At 43.3% G+C, this 21,403-nt stretch overlaps 2 protein-coding genes and 1 pseudogene across 7 annotated transcripts; 2 read left to right on the top strand and 1 right to left on the bottom strand.

Annotated features, from left to right (window-relative positions):
- Positions 1 to 299: 299 nt before the first annotated feature.
- khnyn (KH and NYN domain containing) lies at positions 300 to 8,499 on the bottom strand. The gene is made up of 9 exons (XM_048971692.1): positions 8,212 to 8,499; positions 7,683 to 7,982; positions 6,112 to 6,246; positions 4,342 to 5,918; positions 3,837 to 3,967; positions 3,306 to 3,402; positions 2,196 to 2,303; positions 1,810 to 1,911; positions 300 to 1,450 (listed from the first exon to the last, which is right to left on the bottom strand). Exons 2-9 carry the CDS (start codon positions 7,932 to 7,934, stop codon positions 1,078 to 1,080), a joined length of 2,775 nt encoding a protein of 924 aa, XP_048827649.1. The 5' UTR covers positions 7,935 to 7,982; positions 8,212 to 8,499; the 3' UTR covers positions 300 to 1,077.
- Positions 8,500 to 8,783: 284 nt separating this feature from the next.
- ripk3 (receptor-interacting serine-threonine kinase 3) lies at positions 8,784 to 20,846 on the top strand. 6 transcript variants are annotated; one of them, XM_048971703.1, is made up of 13 exons: positions 8,784 to 8,850; positions 9,663 to 9,803; positions 10,424 to 10,745; positions 11,288 to 11,424; positions 12,099 to 12,148; positions 12,441 to 12,602; positions 12,730 to 12,812; positions 13,142 to 13,214; positions 13,733 to 13,782; positions 13,876 to 13,915; positions 19,976 to 20,025; positions 20,119 to 20,158; positions 20,410 to 20,846. In XM_048971703.1, the coding sequence occupies exons 2-13, from the start codon at positions 9,664 to 9,666 to the stop codon at positions 20,556 to 20,558; spliced, it is 1,296 nt and encodes a 431-aa protein (XP_048827660.1). In that variant the 5' UTR covers positions 8,784 to 8,850; position 9,663; the 3' UTR covers positions 20,559 to 20,846. The 6 variants fall into 6 exon arrangements, with proteins under 6 accessions (XP_048827660.1, XP_048827661.1, XP_048827659.1 ...); XM_048971704.1 differs by lacking the exon at positions 8,784 to 8,850 and adding an exon at positions 8,857 to 9,240; XM_048971702.1 differs by lacking the exon at positions 8,784 to 8,850 and adding an exon at positions 9,239 to 9,376.
- LOC125705411 (U2 spliceosomal RNA) lies at positions 10,029 to 10,151 on the top strand (annotated as a pseudogene).
- Positions 20,847 to 21,403: the final 557 nt, after the last annotated feature.

The raw sequence follows: 21,403 nt of genomic DNA, 5'->3' as shown, positions 1-21,403 counted from the left end.
CTTATCCGCAAAGGGCCGGTGTGTATGCAGGTTTTTGGGGTAACCTGTATGTCAGCTAGTAAAACCCAGGTGTGAGGACTCTTCAGTCAATCAGTCCTCTAATTAGTAATCTAATTAGGGAGTCACAGCGAAAACCCGCACACACAGCGACCCTTTGTGGATAAGATTGGCCACCCCTGATCTATAGTATCTAGTGAATATGGTGATGCGAAACACAATGCTGATCACTCAACATTCACTTCATGATGGAATCCAACTGTTACGTCGGGTGCAGGCAAGCAAGCGAAGGAAGACGTGGATATGAACGAAAAGGGTTTATTCACGGGGTAGAACTCCATGACAACTCAGTATGGGGGGCCAGCCCATCGCAGGGCACACTCACACACCAGTCACTCACACATGCACACCTACGGGCAATTTAGCAACTCCAATTAGTCTCAGCATGTTTTTGGACTGTGGGGGGAAACCGGAGTACCCGGAGGAAACCCCACGACGACATGGGGAGAACATGCAAACTCTGCACACATGTGACCCAGGCGAAGACTCGAACCCGGGTCCCAGAGGTGTGAGGCAACAGTGCTAAGCACTGCACCACCATGCCGCCCCCACTTAAAATAATATTACACATTTATCCACTTTCATTTTTAATATTATTTGTCAAAAAGGTTGTTTCACAAAAAAAACTTCAAAAAAGCAGAGCAATAAGACATAAATTGAAAGTGCTCAGTAATACATTGCTTAAAATTCTCACTGGAAGAATAAACACCAGACCGATTCAAAAAAACCAGAGGAAGAATTTAACAATGGCTATACTTATACTTATTTTTTAAGTTTAAATAAAATTTTAGAACAAATGTATTATAAACAATTATTCACAATGACACCTTGGCAATCAGATCCGTTTGTCTGTCTGTCTGTCTTTCTACTCTAGCTAATCAACCTATTTCTAAAATAGACCATTACTGCTCATGTAATCTTTAAAAATCAATTTCATCTCACAAAACTCCTGAAGAAATGATTCATAATGGCACCTAACTGCTGAATATGTCCTACACACCCCCACTTCCACCAACTTCCTCATTCTGCCAGCAACTCAAGGATTATGTGGGAGAGTGAGTTAATGTCATTGAGACAGGGGTTACACGAGAGGGCCATTGTCACCACGCTATCCTGTCCTTGAAACACCTGTGACAGTTCCTCCCTAAGACGAGAAGTTTCCGCTGTGGTTCTCTCCCTTCCAATGCCCTCACCTTCTGACACCCTCCTGATCCCACCCCTCCCTTTTCCCCTCCCCCTTCCCCTCCCTCTCTCCGGGGCAACTGGCCAAAACGACCGACTCCCCATTGTATGGTCACGGTACTGTATCACGTCTGTCTGCGCATGAGGAGAGGATGAGGCATGTGGAGAGGAAGCCAAACCAGCGAAGGTATGGCTCCCTGGGACTGGAGATCTGTCAGAAAGGCAGGAGAAATAGAACGATGATGTGAATAAAACCAAGCTGAATTTCTAATACATGTCAGGTCTCGCTAAGATGACCTCAAACATTTTTTAGTAAAAGTTATACAAAAACCTTATACAAAAGATGTCACATTATATGTGTGTGTGAGTGTCATATATGTGTGTGTATATATATATATATATATATGTGTGTGTATATATATATATGTGTTAATATAGACACGCGCACTTAATCTTCACTTGGTCTATTCTGGAACACAAACATAGCATATCGAGGCTTTTTATGATACCATAGATGATGTAATTATGGTTCATACGTGTTCCGGGATGGTATCTGTGCCTGGGACGTACCTGTGTTGGGAGCGGAGGAAGTCTTTCAGGTGGGGTCCCCCACGCCCCAGAGGGTCGTCTGGCACCATGAAGAGATCTCCAACAAACGTGTACTGAAGAAGCCTAGATGGAGATGTTCAACTGTTACTCTGCTCACATACAGCCGGTAGGAGGAAAACTGCTTCCACAGCAGATCAAACTAAGAGGACTGCTGAACTTTTGGTAAAGAGGGCTGATGTCGTGGCAAGTGTCAAATGTGGGAGTAATATTACTACAGCTAAGCAAGTCTCCGATTGCAGTGGAAGATCAAACAGGAAAAAACTGCCATAACGAAACCAGTTACAGAACTAAAGTGCGGAGGTAGCAGAGCTAATGGAAATATAAAATGTACTGGCTTCTAGCTCCACCTGTTCTTGATGATGTCTCTCCATGCTGGTGATTCATCGGCAAGGTCCCTCAGGTTATCTTTTGTTACAATAACACCATCCGTGCCCTGGGCTAGGTGCAGCAAAAACCTTTGATATAATGGGAATCACTGTTAGTCACCAATACACACACAGAACCAATTAAAAGTTTGGACACCCCTGCTTTTATTTAATTTGTGTCTATCTGAGCTATGTTATTGCTCTTATTACTCATCCCGGACCAGTTCTACATGATTTAGGTCTGGGGAGTGTGGGGTCAAGATAATACTTACTACATAACCTCAAAGTGCACTTAGAGCAATTATCTTGTTGAATAACAAATGATTTTCTGTAGGTGTGTCCAGACTGGAGCTATATACAAATATATATCGATAGATAGCAAGATAGACAGATTATATACTGTGTGTGTCTATATGTCTCTGTGAAGTAAAAAGATGAGATGGAAAATGTACACATGGCAGAGACTAAGCTATAGATAAAACAAATGGTCACACAGCTATTAAAGACATATGTTCTTGCACGAATAAGAAAGATGGAAAGAAGCCAGAGAGAGGCTGTCTCCTCACAATACATTTTTTTGTTTCAATATTTCTTTAACACAAGACATACAAAACAGTCTTAAATCAAATTTGAGTCGTGACATCCTAATAATATAATTTGTTAAAGTTAAAGTCATATTATTTAAGAACGTGTAAGCTAAATAATATTCTGGTGAATACTAGCTAGCTTGGACTGCTGCCCTTAGTGCCATGTGGATCCCACTAGGGATGCTCCTATGTTCACTAGCGAAACTATTAAAGGTTAAAGTCATGGCTGAACATATGCTCATGGGTCTATTTAGAAACACTGGCTGTTTAGGTATGTCAGCCTGTGTCTGCCTTCTACCGTACATTATACAGACAACCATAGGCATGTCAGTGTTTTTTATATACTGTACCTGTCCAGGATGTCGCTTGCTTTGTTCCCTGTGTTCCTGTGCTTGGTAAGTATTCTTATTTACATTATACATATAACTGCTAAGGATTTACTTGATTATTGCTAGAAAATTCAAAGGAAAAAAAAAAGGTATGTGACACCAGTCGCAGGGCCCACCTGTCATCATAGGAGGTGAATCTCATTCCGTCAACTTCCCTAGACGGAGTAAAGGACAATAAGCCAAGGTTCTGGAGCTCCGTCAGGTAATGTTTCTCTAGAGGGAAGGAGAAGGCCAGTAGATTTTTAAAACACCTTATTTTTTATGTTTCAGTAAAGCACAGATGATTCATTCTTTATATTATATTATAATAGGTTATATTATGTTATATTGTATACAAACGTCTTCATTACAGATTCCATGCATTAACAAACAAAAGACAGGCAGATTGCATGAATTAAAGCTTCAGATAAAATTTTTAATTAATTAACCAAAACTGAATCAACAATTGAATCATATTACTCCACAAATGCTCTTCATCTACTGGATTTTACCAGACTTATATTTTTTGATATAACATGCTAGCAATGATTTTTTTCCCCCACTTGTATACAGATAGCAAGTACTGTACAGATGATTCTTATTTTTTGTCCCTGTCAAATCTATTACACAGTCAAGTAGATTTTTTTTTTTTTAATGAGAAGTATCACCTTTGACCTTTGGGTCCTTCTTCATTCTAAACTGGGGGACAAAGACGGTGACCTTGCGGTGACCCTGGTTCCAAAAGTACTGAACAGCCAGGGCGATCCCACGGCATGAGAAAAAGTGGCCCAGACCATGGCTGGTGGACAGAAGGGGTAAATATATATATATTTATAAACGTTATTTTTTTCCTGGAACAGTTGGACTCCTCTAAATTTTCCAGTGTGAGATTAAGCTAACTGACCACAAACACATTTTCTCATAACCACTTTTACTCTGTTTTAACAACAGTGCCAATAATTCCAGATTTTGAATATCATGATTATTGCCAAAAATGATGGTTACAGCATGTCAGAAACAGCCACCATCCTGGGATTTTCACATATTTTGGTATCTAGAGATCATATGATTATAGTGATTATTAAAAAAAAAAGATCACACACTGCACATTTATTATCGGTAATTTCCTTCAGCACTTTTTTCCCCTCCTTTTCCCCTGCCCCCCTTACTCACGTCATGGCAAGGTTGCTCCCATCAATGATCACGTGTCGTAGGCTGGGGTCTCCAGGATCATCTGTTAGCTTAAGTTCAAAGGGCTTTTGCAGTCCGTCATGGAACCGCTGTTCACCTGTGACCATGGTCTCAGTGCCAGTATCGTGTGGCCTGTTTTGTTCCCTGGATCTTGCTCTATCATGGGGGTGTTTCTTGAAGGAGGGTAGTATCTTCAAAGGGTAAGTAGACTCAGGGGGACCCTGGATGTGGATGCAGGAGTTAGGAAGGCAACTTGCTGCCTCATTAGTTGTTACTGGCTCCCCAGACATGGTGTGTAGTTCAGGAAAGCACTCCCCCATCTCCTGATCTTGTTTCATCTCATTTCTTCCTTGGTACTGCCTTCTCTCCTTGAACACCATGGCCTTGCCATCTGCCTCTGAAATTCTTGCAAAATCTAAATTTCTTTGCGGGTCTGTGCAGCCCCTCTCTTTCTTATCTCCTGCCTGTCTCCCCTTTTCCCCTCCCTTGGCCCGCTGGGCATCTTTATGCAACTCCTCCAGTAGTTCTCCCGTGGAAAGCCCTGGTAGGTTGCTGTATACCTCCATCACCTTCTCTTCTGAGAATCCACATTTGGCCGCTGCTTCTTTCAAAACACCCAGCACAAAATCCTCCCTTGCTGGCCTGCTGCTCTCCTCCCACTTCACGTCCAGTGGCGCATTAACGGTGGCTGTCTGTGGGTTCTCCTCCATCCTTTCCTCTGCCACCTTGTCTTGCTCCTGCTGGACCAGGTCCAATATCTGAGAGACCTCTTTTGGGCCAGTTCTTGCCAGGATTTTCCTCACCACATCTTCACTGTACCCCATAGCTGTGAAGAAATTCAGTTGGAGGCCAATTTCCTCCCTGCTGCCCACTGACAATGCCGGTCCATCTTCCTCTCCCACTTCTTGTGGCATATGGCCATGTGGTCCCTCCTCCCACGCCAACCTCTCTTGATGGCCAACGTCCCGGGGGGGAATGCAGAATAATGGATTGCGGGGCTCTTTTTCTACTGAAACCTTCCCATCACCCATTCTCTCCTTACCAATCTGCCATCCCTTACTCTCTCCACTGACCCCTGGGCCAAAATGTGTTGGACGGAATGGTGAAATTCTGTGGAGTGATGAGGCACGTGGGGCCTGATCACTGGATTGCTCCATGCCACCCTCCATATGAATGAGCTTCTCAAAATTGTGGCAGCCCTTTCTGAGCCACTCTGCATCCCCAGCCGTGTGTGTGCTGGTGGCCCTTTCTGGCTGTCTGTATTTATCTCTGTCCTCTGTTAGCGTATCCAGCCTAGACTCTCTCACCAAATTTAGCAGGATCTCTTTCACAGCACCCGGCAGATCCAGAAGTTCAAGAGCGTAACGATTCTCCCAACGTTCAACCATGGCCTCAAAGGCCTGTTTAATACCCTGGGACTCATCAGATGACCCAGACCCCACCTCATTATTCAGTCCCTTGCTGCTTTTGTACTTCTCCACCAGGTTGTAAATGAATGAATAGGCCTGGCCCACTGGTACTGTCAAGCCAGAAAGAAGCAAGGATCCTGAAGATCCCACCTGGATAATAACAAGAGAGTGGAGAAAAGAAACAGCTAAATCCAGAGTTTAAATTATATTATTCTTGACCCACAGCTTTTTGTATTGCTCATCTTCCTACCATTGTCTGACATCCACTTCCCACTCAGCTACCTTACTCTTCTTAACTCTACCTTCAGGATCTCTCTTCACCCCGATATCCCTGGTTTCTCACCACCACGTGTGCTGAAGTATTTTTGATCAGGCAGTCCATGAAGAGCCCTCTGGCACCAGAAAACACACAGTGTAGTTCTTTTGGGTATGTCACTTCTTGCTGTACTTCCTGGGTTGTCAAACCTTTCACAAAAAGCTGAGAACGGGTAGAAAAAAAAATACAACAAGAATATAAAACTGGAGAACAGGCCAAGCACAAAACACAGTTGACTCTTCCACATCACTGGGGATTGGGACATAGGCTCCCATGCGATCTGGAAAAATCTGTGCAAAATGCCTTGGTCCCCTTAGCAAGCAAAAAGGGAAAAATACAAGAAACACAAGACACAATATCACTGCCATATATCACGTGAGAGGCTTTCTTAAAAACGCTTGATGTCCTCCAAACCAGCACTGTACATGTATGTTCTGCAGTTACGAGTTACTCAACTTTTTATGTGTCATCTGCTAAACTCTCAAAAACTCACAAAAGATTCCCATAAATGCCAACCCTGTGATATACCGCAACCCGATGAGGAATGTTGTGATGCAAAAGGGTACTGATATTCCGCACTTTTGTCAATATAAGAGTATTAGTGCACAGTTAAGTTTTAAATGCAGATGACTAACTAAGCAAATGCAGGAAAGCAGAGCCAAGAATCTGTGCCAAGTGACTTGGACCAAATAAGCAAACCTCAAAAAAGTGGGCTGGGACACATTTGCAGGGCTGAGCCAGGTCATCGGATGTAGGCAAGCAAAGCCAAGCAAGATGGCCAAATATGGTGGGCCAAAATGACCAAGGCTAGCAAGAAATAACGAAAAAGTGGCACTGCAAATTAGGCCTGGGTTTAAAAAATAGATTTCCTGATTAAAACTGATCTTCATTTGCATAATACAATATCAATTCATAAAATCCCAGCATTGATTTTTTTTAATATATCTTTTTACAGTCCATGGTGTTTTCCCATGGATGTGTGAATATTTAACCCTGTTAGTCTCGTGTGGCCAGCCTCATGCAACAAGATCAGGCGACAAAAACCGATAAAAACCATGGTGAGAGCTGCTCCACTGAAGCTACCCTCACGTCCAAAGGCAGATGTCTACAGTAGATGTATTTTGGATTTCAGAAATATGATGAGTGAAGAGCTGGACATAAGGAAAGTCGTATGTAAGATGTGCAAAACAGAGGTGAAATACTGTGGAAATACCATAAATCTCTGAAACCATTTAACAAGACATCATACAGAAAAGGAATTTTTCAAAACATCTGATCTGAAACTTCTTGGTCACGTTAAATAAAAAGTTCATTAATGCAGTTGCTATGAGGTCAATTCTTATTGCACATATATTAATATTTTAATAATACAGCAGGTTAGAGGGATCCTTGTACAATTTACAACATTAGTCCTCTGAGAATCTCTTTCCTATCAAAGCAAAACTGGTATCGTAACTCAAATAGCCCAAATTGAATCGATATTGGAATAAATTAAATCAAATAGGAAATCTGCTAATACTGCTAATGCACATAAACAAGCAAGTGAAGGACTACAGTAAAGGCGAAAACTATAAATGAAAAATTGTGTGTGTATATACCTTGGCTGCCTCCACATCTGTCCTCCCTCCTCTCATCTTAACCCAAATATGTTCATTCTGGGGTATAAATTGTTTTTCTGTGGTTCCAATCACGAAGCTGACAGCAAAGACACGCTCAACCATAGGCTGGACGGACTGCAGTAATCCTCGCGCTGCTTCTGGACAAGCAAATTCATCTTCAAGCTGATCCTCTGCCTTTTCCTCTTCTTCTTTCTGTCCTCCTGACATTATGAAAAACTCTGCTGAAGCCATGACAGAATAGTAGGGTTGCGATCATGTGTGACAGACATAGAGTGTTCCCTGTAGAAAGAAATATATTTATTAGGTTTAACTACTGATGATTCGTATATTTTAATATAGTGGTATCCGGAACGTTGCGTTATTAGACTCCAAGACTAATACACACGTCCGCAAAAGCACACTTCGATTATTTAGGAGGTACACTACTTCCCAAATAACAAAATAACAAATAACGAGGTAACAACACACTTATTATCTACATTGCTTTAAAAGAATTGTAGCCTTTCACCTTCCTTTCGGTCCTTTACTTAGGCAAGCGACGCTATATCATAGTTTCGTTCTCTGAAAATGCACTTCCGCAGATGATAAAGCTTTAATTTAGACGCGACTTCGTGTCTCTAGTTTATTCCTCAGTCAGCTTTTACTGCCGTATAGTATTTGATATTGACAAAAAAGTATGTCAATAATTTAACAGATAACATGTTAGTAAGAATTTTAGGTATCGAAAACGCTATTTCGTAAAGCATCGGATATTGTTGATAAAAAAGAAACTTTTAGTTGAAATAAAATACTTTGTAGAAGACGCGCATATTTTTTTCATGAGCCCTGGTTGCATGTCATTCAACGAAATACTGTATAAAGATAAATGATATTTATGACCAGGTTAACAAATGATGTGCTAAAATGCACCTTAAATTAGACAAAGACAACACGTAGGCTAAATATAGAATACGCTAGACTGATTTGGACGATTAAAGTGACAAGTCCATAGCTGTATTTTGTACAGCGTATTTATAACTGAGTTTTACATCAGTATATATACACGACACATTACGGTATACATTTCCCCGTGACTGCAGCCTCTGCTCGAACCAGCGAGGGAAATGTAGTCAGAGTCATCCGGCACGCTTAATCACTCTAATTCCAGGTTGCTGAACATTGTTGGGTTTTATGTTACTTTGGGATTCTCTCTTTGATATAAATGTCTGAACTAAGATTTTAACTGAACCCGAAAAAACATTAATGCCATAATGGGTCACGACCAAGTCAATTGATGATCAACATCTGAGATACCGACGCTTGGAAATATTGTGGCGTTTCAGCCGCTGCAGAGTGAAGCACCGAGATGTTAAATCAAAGCTTAGGATCGTTGCTTGTTGTTTGGATTAAGATCAGTGATGTAGGTTTGTTGATGTTTGAGGAACATGGATAGGCATAAAATGATATTGACTGAGCCGTGTTGCACCACCACACTGAAATGTTACGGAATAAATATTTACGTGGGAGTCGCCTATGCCTGCCTTTATTAAGATCGAAAGTAAGAAAGCCGGAACTGCACGAGACAAATTCGTAGACGACCACGGGGAAGTTTCCGTTCAACTCAAGCCTACAGCAGTCTTGTTTTGTGTGAAACTTATTTTCGAACTAGGAACTTGCCTGCGCGAAAAACATTGGTACACATGATTTTATATATTTATATAATGGAAATATATACGTTTCCATCTTTGACAGATTCACATCTTACTTGTAATGGTAGACTAAAAACAGGGAAGTATAGCAAAGTGGCGAGAACTTTTCAAGTCTGTGTTCTGTTCCTATTTCTTTTATTTAAAACCTAGCTAACCTAGTTTAGCTATTCCGATTCTAATGTAAATGTGGCTGTGTATGTGTTCTCTTTTCAAATTTAATGATTCATTTGAATGTGTTCCTGTATTTATACTGTTGTCTCACACCGTGAAGAATGGAATTACACTCTGTTGACGATTCCAACCTGAATTCATGGGTGGAGATTGGCAGAGGAGGATTTGGGCAAGTTTTTAAGGTCCGACACAATCCTTGGGGAATAACTGTGGCCGTCAAAGTGTTGCACCAAAGTGACAGGTAAGTACTGTAGTTGCAATTTTAGGAGATTTGCATCACTCAACGGTACTTGGTAGGATGGCATTATCTTTTGGTGTTACTTAGAGATAGTGAGAACCAACTAGCAATGATTTGCAAGCATTGTCTATTCATTAAATGAAAGTTATTTCTATATTTTATTAAATATGAAGGAAGCTTTGTTCCATTGGTGCCTATGCAGGAAAGATCCTTCAAAATCTGAACAGTGTGTCTTCTCGGCCTTTTGGCTAAGATCAAGTATAGTATCTGTTCTTAGATTAATATCTGATATATCCCCCATAGAGGGGACTGCCTTTGGGCAGTGGGGGCTTAATAGTCAGGGAAGCCCACTCGTAATTGAAAGATTGCAGGTTCAAATCCCCGACCGGCAAGGTACCACTTAGATACCCTGAGCAAGGTACCACCCCCAAGCACTGCTCCCTGGGCGCTGAATTAGCTGCCCCCTGCTATGTCACTACGTCACATATGGGTTAAATGCAGAGGATGCATTTTGTTGTTGTGTAATGTGTGCTGTGGTGTGTCAGCAATGCCATTGATCATAAAATTATGTACCTGTTCTTCTCATACCTCTCTCCTATGCACACGTTCTGCCTCACCACCAGTAAGGCTTTCGCCAAGGAAGTGCGTGCCATGTGCAAGGGCAACAGTTCTCATGTAGTTCAGATCAGAGGGATGTACAACGGCCATCCTCCGAACATAACTTGCATTACTCCAGTGCAAGGCCTGGTGATGGAGTACATGGAGAGAGGATCATTGGATTCCCTTCTGAAGCAGCTAGATGAGCCCCCACCGTGGTGCCTGACTCTCCGCTTTGCACATCATGTGGCTGTTGGCCTGAATTTTCTCCATAAACTCAACCCACAAATTCTTCACCTTGACCTCAAACCCAGCAATGTGTTGTTAGACTGCAGTCTCAATGCCAAGGCAAGTGCTAAATTAGGCAGTTAAATAGATTTATCAATAGGTTATGTCTGAGAATCTCTCTTTATTGTTATACATATTGTTAGTGCTGTTGCCGATTGTAGGCATAACGTGGTGTTGTGTTGCAGTCCTACATAGATTTGATAAATGGGGAAGGAGTTCGTTGACTTCCTGTTATTAACAATGCTGTGTAGAACAATGTGAAAATGCACTTTTGGAACAGAAATTCTTCTTATTTGTTTCCATATTCTTATTAATATGAATCTTCAGCACCATTGAAATTTAATGGTAAGAAATTGTAAGAAAAAATAAAACATAAATAGATCTCATTGTGGTGAAATTAGCATTATTTGGGTTTATAGTTTGGATGTTCTCCATTTCTGAATGTTACTTTTACTGAACTTTTCGCATGTTGCACTGCACCTTAATTTGTATGCCTGCATTTCATATTGTGAATTTAGTTATGTCCATATTCAAATACTGTCTGGAAAACATACCAGTAAGGTCAGTGCTCAGGTTTAACTTGTATCTCTGTCTCTTGACAGGTTACAGACTTTGGCTTAGCCAAGATTCTCAGTGACACTTCTTGTTCCAGCAAAGAAGAAGGTGGGACAACTAGCTACATGCCCCCAGAAGCCTTTGACTTGAATTGCAAACCCACACCTGCTTCTGATGTTTACAGGTACCATAAAGCCCAAACACCTGCACAATAGCCAGAAATATCAGAATAATACTTTTAATAACACCAGTGACTGTCACAGTAATAGCAAACTGATTGACAAAATAAAACTGACAACTGCCTAGCTGAAACACAGGTCAACTAGCTATGAACTAAGAAACTAAAACAACAATTTACAAACAAGTGTATAGCAACAAATGATTCAATGTCTGTTACATTGAATTTGTTACAAACAATTCAATGTGTGTTACCGTACAGGCAGTCCCTAAGGGTAGGAATGTCCAACATATGGACAACTCATATTTATGATTAGACTGCCATAGAGCCTGTTATATTTAATATTTTGGGTGAAACACAATGGCTCATAATAACGAATGCATGCACTACTTTGTGACACTCATGAAAACATTGTGCGGCTTCAATGGTTTGCTGGCTCAAGGTACAGTACAGTATTTAGTTTCTTTAATTATTACTGTATAATTATTTTAACTATGTACTGCACGTACATAATAACTACTATGTACATATTCTTATTATCTACAATTTCGACTTAAAGACAGACTTAGAGAACGGAACTCATTCGTAACCGGGGGCTGCCTGTACAGTTTTCATACTGAGAGTCAGATCAGCTCTCTGCATGTCTTTGTTTACATTCTGTTTGTCTCTCTTTATTGCAGCTATGCTATACTTCTTTGTTCCATACTGAAAGGAGGGCAGCCCTATCCCAGTGAGTGAACAGCTCAATCTCACATACTGAGAAACATACATGTAAAGACATACCCCACGCCCATAAATACTTATCCCCTCCATTCATTGCCATAGTCATGCTTTATCCATCCCCTGTTGCATGTAGCTCTCCATGAGAGATGCATAGAGGTGAGAGCAAGTGAGTCACAAATCAGTCTGTAGGTTCCTAGATTTGAACCTTTGACCTTCCAGTCACAGACACAGAGTTCCAACCTGCTGAGCAACACATCACCCCTTTGCTCCAATTAATTGTTCTCTTTCTTGGCCTCCAGATCAAGTCTGTTTGTCCTCCTTGCTGAAGTTGCGAATTCCACTGGGAGATCGGCCTAATCTGGATGAATTGGCTTTCAGAGAAGCAAAGGGGCTGACGGAACTAATCGACCTCATAAAGAAATGCTGGGATGCAAACCCTCTGAACAGGCCCCCATTCTCCGGTAAGGGATCAGAGGTATCACTTCCATTCAGTTAATTTGTCAGTCTAGCAAACATTCAGTTGTTGTATCAGGGAATTTTAGTGTCTTCATTTTGTCTGTGAATGGAATTGTGTTCTGTTTTGAACAGACTGCATGCTCAAAGTTGAGGGCTTGCTGGAGCCGCTTCAATGTGAAATCAAGGATGCTGTCCACAAGGTTCTGAACTCACTGGTACGTGCTATTGCCTCACTGTTTCACTGATCACAAATATTTACTGAAGGGGACCCTCACCCACCCCCCTCCCCCATCCCCCTGGCCTGCAAATAGTCGGTAACATTCCCTTGTTCCAGCACCTGCTCTTCAAAACGTCTGTATCCATTGCTGCTACACAGTATGGTTGACTTATTGTAGAAAACACACCCCAGCACATTCCTTTTTGTTCTACACCGTTGGATGATTCACATTTTCCTGTGCTGCACTAATGTAAGACATTTTCAACTTTGTCGAAAGATAGAAAGAATATTAATTGATTTGTATCTGTGTTTTTGCCTTTTTTCTAGGACTCAGAACTAGATACTGAAATTGAGCAGCAAATTGGTGCCTTGAACCTCTCAGCCTCTGTGCCACATAACGGTACAGCTTTTAGAATGTCCTGTTATTGTTTTTGTATTACCGTTCATTGACATGTGTTTGTGTCTTTCTGATCTTGTAATGCTTATTGATAGCCTCGAGGTTGCATTTTAAAGTGGGATATGAAGGTTATGCCATTGACAGCCTACAAAAGACTTCTGGTGGTGTATTTCTATCATTGAGGTTCATCCTCAGTTAGGTTGTATGTTCTTGAATGAGAATAGCTGACGAGGGTGAATTCCCCTCTGGAGAAAGCGGTTATGATCTGCTGTGGATATCAAGGCAGGTGGTTTGAGGGGATTTAATTATGTGCCCACTGAGGTGTTAGTAAAATGAGAAATATGATGGTTAATGTGTTTGCAAGGACACTCTCAGCAATGTAGTTATGTGGGGTTACTAGTAAGGGCACTTGGGTGCTGATCTACCAAGTGGAATTTTATTGGATGTATGAAGGCATGGACTGCTGGTTGTCAGTTGAAGGCCTCCTGGTGGTTAAAACTTTTACCGTTTTCCTTTTACAGAGAACCCAGGCACCCTGAAATCCATGAAAAGTGACCCGGGCCCTGTGCAGGTGAGTGCTGTTTTCTGCTGGCCCACGCTGTGTTGTTGCTGATATAGAAGCTGGTGACCATCAATCACATATTAACTTTCAATTTTTTTCCAGGATTTGCCTGGCAGCTCTGCCAATCGGCGTGGTGACAAAGGTAAAAGCCCTTTCAATTGATAGTGCATGTAGCACACATAAAAGGGCTAACCAGGTAAAACCAGGTAAAAGGTAAAATAATCTCATTCTCATCATATAAAAAGAAAACAAGTGTATTCAAGAATTAGAAGAAACCATCAAATCGTTAGAAGAAGCCTACGTTTCATCCCAGGAACAGGAAATGCTGAATAAAATACGTAAAGCAAAACTAGAATTAAATGAAATTATCAACAAAAAAACTCAATTCTTAGCACAAAGGCTTCGCTGGTAATATTATGAACATGGTAATAAATCAGGTCAATTTTTAGCTAATCAGTTAAAAATAAACAAGGAAAAAACATCTATATGTGCTGTTAAAGACTCAGTATATGATCCTGACAGAATAAATAATATTTTCAGGGACTTTTACAAATCTTTATATTCACCACAGATAAACCCATCTAAAGACGAAATTGATCAGTTTCTTGATAGTATAACCCTTCCGAAATTATCAGACAATCAAGCGATAGCACTGGACTCTCCGCTGACACCAGGTGAACTCCAGGAAGCCCTGAACGGTATGCCCAATAAAAAGGCGCCAGGTCCAGATGGATTTCCAGCAGAATTCTATAAAGAATTCTGGACAATTCTGGCACCAACATTCCACAGAATGTTGCAAGAAACCAGGGAAAATGGTAGGCTACCACCAAATATGAATTCTGCTAACATTAGTCTCTTGCTAAAACCAGGCAAAGACCCTACATTGCCTACCAGCTATCGTCCAATATCCCTTATTAACGTTGACCTTAAAATAATCTGCAAAGCTCTCTCAAAAAGAATAGAGAAGATAACCCCTCTCATAATTCATCCTGACCAAACGGGTTTCATAAAAGGGAGGCACTCATCAACAAATACACAAAGATTACTTAACCTGATAGAATATTCATGCAATAAAAACCTTCAAATTACAATATTGTCTCTAGATGCAGAAAAAGCATTTGAAAGAGTTAACTGGAATTTTTTATTTGCAGCTTTATGCAAATTTGGTTTCGGAAACTCTTTCATGAACTGGTTAAAAATATTATATAGTTCCCCAACAGCATATGTCAGGACGAATGACCAAACATCCTCCAGTTTCTGTCTAAAGAGGGGCACCAGGCAGGGATGCCCTCTCTCCCCCTCACTATTTGCAATTTTTATTGAACCACTAGCAGCAGCAATTAGACAGGCTATAGTGATCAAAGGCATTAAATGCAGGAATATAGAACATAAGGTAAGTCTTTATGCGGATGATGTGTTACTTTTTCTCCAGCATTCACAAACCACTCTTTGAGGTAATTGCATTAATAAACTCTTTCTCAAGAGTCTCAGATTATTCAATAAATTGGTTAAAATCTACAGTTCTCCCAATTAACTGCTCCTTCCAGAATAATTCTCCCACTCCACTGCAGTCTGGAGATATTAAATATTTAGGTATTAACGTTTCACCTAGGCTGGCAGATTTAACTAAACTAAACCATACCCCACTTTTCAAAAAAGTAGAGGATGATCTGGTTAGGTGGAAGTCCCTACCCATATCACTTATGGGAAGGGTCGCCTCAATAAAAATGATGGTTTTGCCAAGAACTAATTATTTATTTGCAATGATCCCGAGCAAACCACCACCTGACTGGTTTAGATCTCTGGACTCCGCCATCTCTAAATTCCTCTGGAAAGATAAACCCCCACGTATTAGCTTAAAAACACTGCAAAGGACTAAGGACAAAGGAGGACTAGATCTGCCTAACTTTCACCACTATTTCTTAGCCAACAGGCTCCAAAACATCTCAGGGTGGTTAAAACATACCCTCTTAGATGAGCCTTGGCTAGACGTAGAACAAGCACTATGCAATAATATAAAGATTTCGGATCTACCATTCATTAGCTCAAATATTAAACGACACGAATGCTTCAAAAGCATCAGTATCAGCTCTTCTCTGACAGCGTGGTGGGAGTTTCTAAAAGCGACTGAGTCTTCATTAATCCCATGCAAACGTACTCCCATCTGGAACAACCCTGATGTACTACTAAATAATAATATGATAAACTTCCCAGATTGGAGTTAAATCCAAATACTTGGAACATATATTCGAAGGAATAGACTTTATTCCCTTTGACATATTAGTTAAACGATATGGGATTAACAAGAACAATTTTTTAGAATATCAACAAGTTAAATCTATAGTAAAAAAGAAATTAGAGTTTAATCAAATCAAATTACAAATACCACCAAATGTAGCAGAATTTCTTAATCTTAAAACCCCCAAATTACTGTCTAAAATATACAGCACACTTTCTAAAATGGATGAATCAATATCCCTTCCCATTGCAAAATGGGAGGCAGATCTATCAGTCAGCTGGGACCACAATTTCTGGTCTAAGATATGTTTAAAAACCTTTCAACTGATTAGAAATCCCAGTTTACAGTTAATACAATACAAAATCCTGCATAGAGTACACTATACAGGGCATCGGATGTTCAGGATGGGTTTTACGTCTTCTAACAACTGCTCACACTGTCAAGGCGACACACCTGACAGTTACATCCACGCTTTTTGGTTCTGTCCACCTACTCAGATGTTCTGGCTCAGGATCTGTGAAGACTTATCAAAGTGTCTGAAATGTACCATTCCAGCCTCTCCTTCAGTCTGCTTGTTGGGCGACCTAGATGGTGTCACTACAGACTTTGACACAACCCACATGGCTTTCACCGCCTTATGCATTGCTAAGAAGACTGTCCTTATGAACTGGAAGAATAAAAATAACCTTAATATCAACCAATATAGAGACAGTTTGTTGAACCATATTAGTCTTGATACAGCTTCTGCCGCCACACTAGATCAATCTCTCTGGGCTCCTTTGATCAGCTCCATCACCTAGTGGGGGTGGGGGGTCAGGGTTTTGTCCTGCTTTGGTCGGTGTCGTTGGCATGGGGGGGGGCATATTGGCTTGGGGCGTCTGGGGGTTCCCTGGGGGTGGGTTGCTGGGGGGGTTTGGTGCTGGGACTGCGGTCCTGGCCTGGATGGGGCTTTGGTGGCTCTTGGGTGGGGTCCTTCTGGCGGCTGCAGGCGGCGCTGCTGGGGGAGGCTGTGCCGGCGGACGTAGGTTCCCGGTCTGGTGGCCGTGCTGCTCCTGGGTAGATCCGGGGCGGGCTTGGGGTTCTGGGGGCGCTCTGCCTCCGGGCCGGGGTTCCGGCTGGGCTGGGGGGGCTTGGCTCCTGGTGGGTATGCTGCCGGGGTGTGGGTTGGTGCATGCACGGGGGCTCGGCCCCGGTGCGGGGGCCTTCGGCGCATCGGTGGAGCTGGGGGCCTCTTCGGCTGGCGGGGAGGTTCTTACCATCTGTCCGCAGGGGATCCCTGCTTTTGGGGTATCCATTCTGCGGGGGTGGGGGGGAATCCAATAGAGGAGGAGGAGGGACTCAACCTGGATGTCTTTTGTCTTATGCAGTATGGGAGTTGACTGAATGCTGGGGTGGGGGCCAGTGAGGCGCCTTGGACTCTGTGGGGCCGGGTGGCGCCGCTGCCTTGGGCCCCGGTCTGGATGGGCCTGGGCCCCCTGCCCTGGGTGGATTTCGGGGAGCGGGGGGTGCCTATGGGGGTCAGCGGGGGAGCTGGCTCCAGAGGAGGGGGGAACTTGCCCCTCCCCCATTCCTGTCCTCCCCATCCCGAAGTGCCTCCCTCCTCCCGCTCCATCACACCACACACGTAGGGCTTTGAGGTGCAGGTGCGTTGCTGGGATACAGGGGAGGTATCCCTCCTCTGTCCCCTCGTGACCACCTGCATCTCAATCATACATCTCAATCATACATCACAACGTAGACACTCTCATTACTGACTCTCTCATGACACATACATTTAGGGCCTTGGGGGTGGGCACACAGTATGGCATCCAGAGGGCGGTCTGTTCATTCAGACTTACCTCTGGTGCCAGGGCCCACATCTCAATTTTAATTGCACATAGACATTGAGGGTTCTGGGGAGGGGCCGAGCTAACACCAACTGTTGGTCTGCAGGGGGTGGTTAGCGTCATGCCCTTCACCTGTTTTAAAAGCACTTTAGAACAACACGCACCAACACCACATCTGAGCGGGCGAAGGGGGGCATGGGGTCTTTTCACACCCCCGTTCTCCGTTCGCCATTTGGGGCTGGGGGGCTGAGAGAGGAAGAGCTGGCCGTCTGGTCGGGGTCTGGACTGGTGGGCTTCTCGGCTGCTGCGGGGTCCGGGGTGGTCTTCTGGTGTCCTCGCCAGAGGAAAAAAATGGGGTATATATGGGGAGTGAGAGTATGTGTACAGCGTTCATTTCTGTGTGTCTCCATGTTGGGTGAATGTGTAAATATTTGTTTATGTGTGCATGAGGGTGGGAACGTATGCTTGTATATGTGTGTGCCTGTTTGTCTATACGCATGTGTCAGGTTGGGTCCTAGACTCCACCCGAAATAACATCTCAGGCTCTATTCCCCCCCGCCACACTCCCTGCCGGTGGATGGGGCCCCTGGCCGCTGGTGCGTTGGTGGTTCTCGTTGTCCGGGGCTGGCTCACCCTCGGCGGTTGCCTGGCGGGATCTGGCCCTCCTGGCTCTGTCGGGCCCTTGCTGGGGGGTGGGGGATCTCTGGGCCCAGGGCCTGGTCTGCCCTGGTGGGGCCGGCCGCCGGCGGAGCCTGCGGGCTCGCCGCCACGGCCCCCTGGGGCTCCTGCACTGTGGCTGCCGGATGGCCTCCCTCCGGAGCTCTCCTCTGCCCTTTTCTGGGTGAGGGGCTGCTATTCTCCCTGCGGCGGTCCTCCGGGGGCTCCCATGCCCTGGGGGGCCTCTGGATGTCTGGGGTCCGGGCCTCCTCCGTGTCGGCTTCATGTCCTTGGGGATGGGGCTGTGGCTCCCCACACACACTACTAGACATTTACATGGAGTAACCTTTTGAACACCAGCGCGCTCACATACACAGGTGTGCACACAGGGGTACAGACAGGTACTCACAGACACACACAGGTGTACACACAGGTTCTCACAGACACATACAGGTGTACACACAGGTTCTCACAGACACATACAGGTGTACACACAGGTTCTCACAGACACATACAGGTATACACACAGGTTCTCACAGACACATACAGGTGTACACACAGGTTCTCACAGACACACACAGGTGTACACACAGGTACTCACAGACACATACAGGTGTACACACAGGTTCTCACAGACACATACAGGTGTACACACAGGTTCTCACAGACACATACAGGTGTACACACAGGTACTCACAGACACATACAGGTGTACACACAGGTACTCACAGACACATACAGGTGTACACACAGGTTCTCACAGACACACACTGTCTTGATCGGCTGTTGCTCCTTAACATGCTCATTGTGACTCGTACAGATGTTGGTTGTTGTTTTCTCTCATCAGCAGGTATTGTAGCAGATTATCTGTGGTTTTCTTTCTTCTTTTCCTTTTTTTTTCTCTTTTCCCTCGCTCTCTATTTCCCTTCTTCTCTGTTTTCGTCCTTCTGTCCCCCTCTCTCTCCCTCTCCCTCTCTTGAGGAAATAAATAAAAAAAGAATAAATAAACAGAAATAAAGTAGTCCTCCGCAGAGGGGGGGTGGTGGAGGGAATATTAATAAATAAATAAATAAAGTGGGATATGAAGGTTATGCCATTGACAGCCTACAAAAGACTTCTGGTGGTGTATTTCTATCATTGAGGTTCATCCTCAGTTAGGTTGTATGTTCTTGAATGAGAATAGCTGACGAGGGTGAATTCCCCTCTGGAGAAAGCGGTTATGATCTGCTGTGGATATCAAGGCAGGTGGTTTGAGGGGATTTAATTATGTGCCCACTGAGGTGTTAGTAAAATGAGAAATATGATGGTTGATGTGTTTGCAAGGACACTCTCAGCAATGTAGTTATGTGGGGTTACTAGTAAGGGCTCTTGGGTGCTGATCTACCAAGTGGAATTTTATTGGATGTATGAAGGCATGGACTGCTGGTTGTCAGTTGAAGGCCTCCTGGTGGTTAAAACTTTTACCGTTTTCCTTTTACAGAGAACCCAGGCACCCTGAAATTCATGAAAAGTGACCCGGGCCCTGTGCAGGTGAGTGCTGTTTTCTGCTGGCCCACGCTGTGTTGTTGCTGATATAGAAGCTGGTGACCATCAATCACATATTAACTTTCAATTTTTTTCCAGGATTTGTCTGGCAGCTCTGCCAGTCGGCGTGGTGACAAAGGTAAAAGCCCTTTCAATTGATAGTGCATGTGGCACACATAAAAGGGCTGTGTTTAGGTAAATAGATGACTGTATTTAGGTATATAGATGGCTGTGTTTAGGTATATAGATGGCTGTGTTTAGGTATATAGATAAATTGACATGTGGGGCTATTTTTATGTGCCCCACCATTTAACACGTAATTGTATTGAGACTATGGAGGGAAACCAGAGAAGGGGTTAATCACACAGTGTGTCCTTTATGTCTTCCTAGGCCCCCCAGCCCTTTTGGTACCACCACGACCATCATCTAGACAAACCACCATCAGAGCCTCCAATGTTTATGGGGTACAGATTGGTGATAACAATACCATGGTCATCCGAGGATCCGGTCGTCACAGACACAAAACAGCACCCCCCTAGTCTCTGCATCCGGATGTCCAGAAACTGTGGTCACCTGCCCTGGAACAGGGGAGACTTTTGCTGTTCTCATGGCTACTGAGTTACTTTTGCAAAACCTCCACATGGGTCCAGTGCTGAGTGTAAGCTGTACCTGTATTAGGAGCATCAAAACATATCTGCACAAGTTCTTGAAATGACCTGCAGCCTTGGTGCTATGACATTTTTCTGACAAAAACAATTAGCTATTTAGTTGTTTTTTATGATTTTATGATTATGATGATGTCAGAATAAAATAGCAGGTATCGTTAATTGCCATGATTTCCTGTGTCTGACTGTTGGCTAACTTTCTGTTGCACAAACACGCTCAAACAGTATCAGTTTGTTAATAAAGCACCGTTGCACACCCTCGGGCTGAATAGATTATGCTGCCGTTTGAAGCCGTATTTAAATAGCGAGCACATAGCCAAAAATAAGGATGACATCCATTATTCCGCTGCCCAACCAAGCTGGCAAGCAAAAGGGTTGTTGTGAAACTCCATTGCACTTCACAATACAAGTATACATTCACTTCGTGCTTAAAATGTCAAAGACACCAATGAAATATAATTGAAACAGTCATGGTGAAGTATACCAGAGCCCACTTACACCATGCAAACACTAGAACACTCAGTGTTTTCAGCAATAAGTTCTGCAGCAGAAAAAAACAATTTGTTCGAACTGAGTATCGATCTTGTTTGACTCTTATCCCTGCTTCCGCTGTCGGCCCACGGGACCTGTTCCAGGAGCAGTGAGAACAAGCGGCAGGTCTCCTGGTGTGGAGCAAAGCGCCGCAGCTAATCGCTTGTGGCAGGGCAGCGGGGTCCGGG

Source organism: Brienomyrus brachyistius, chromosome 12 (genome assembly GCF_023856365.1).
Source record: "Brienomyrus brachyistius isolate T26 chromosome 12, BBRACH_0.4, whole genome shotgun sequence".
NCBI lineage: Eukaryota > Metazoa > Chordata > Actinopteri > Osteoglossiformes > Mormyridae > Brienomyrus > Brienomyrus brachyistius.
Note: the sequence above shows the minus strand (reverse complement) of the source record. Positions and strands in the feature narration are given on the sequence as shown.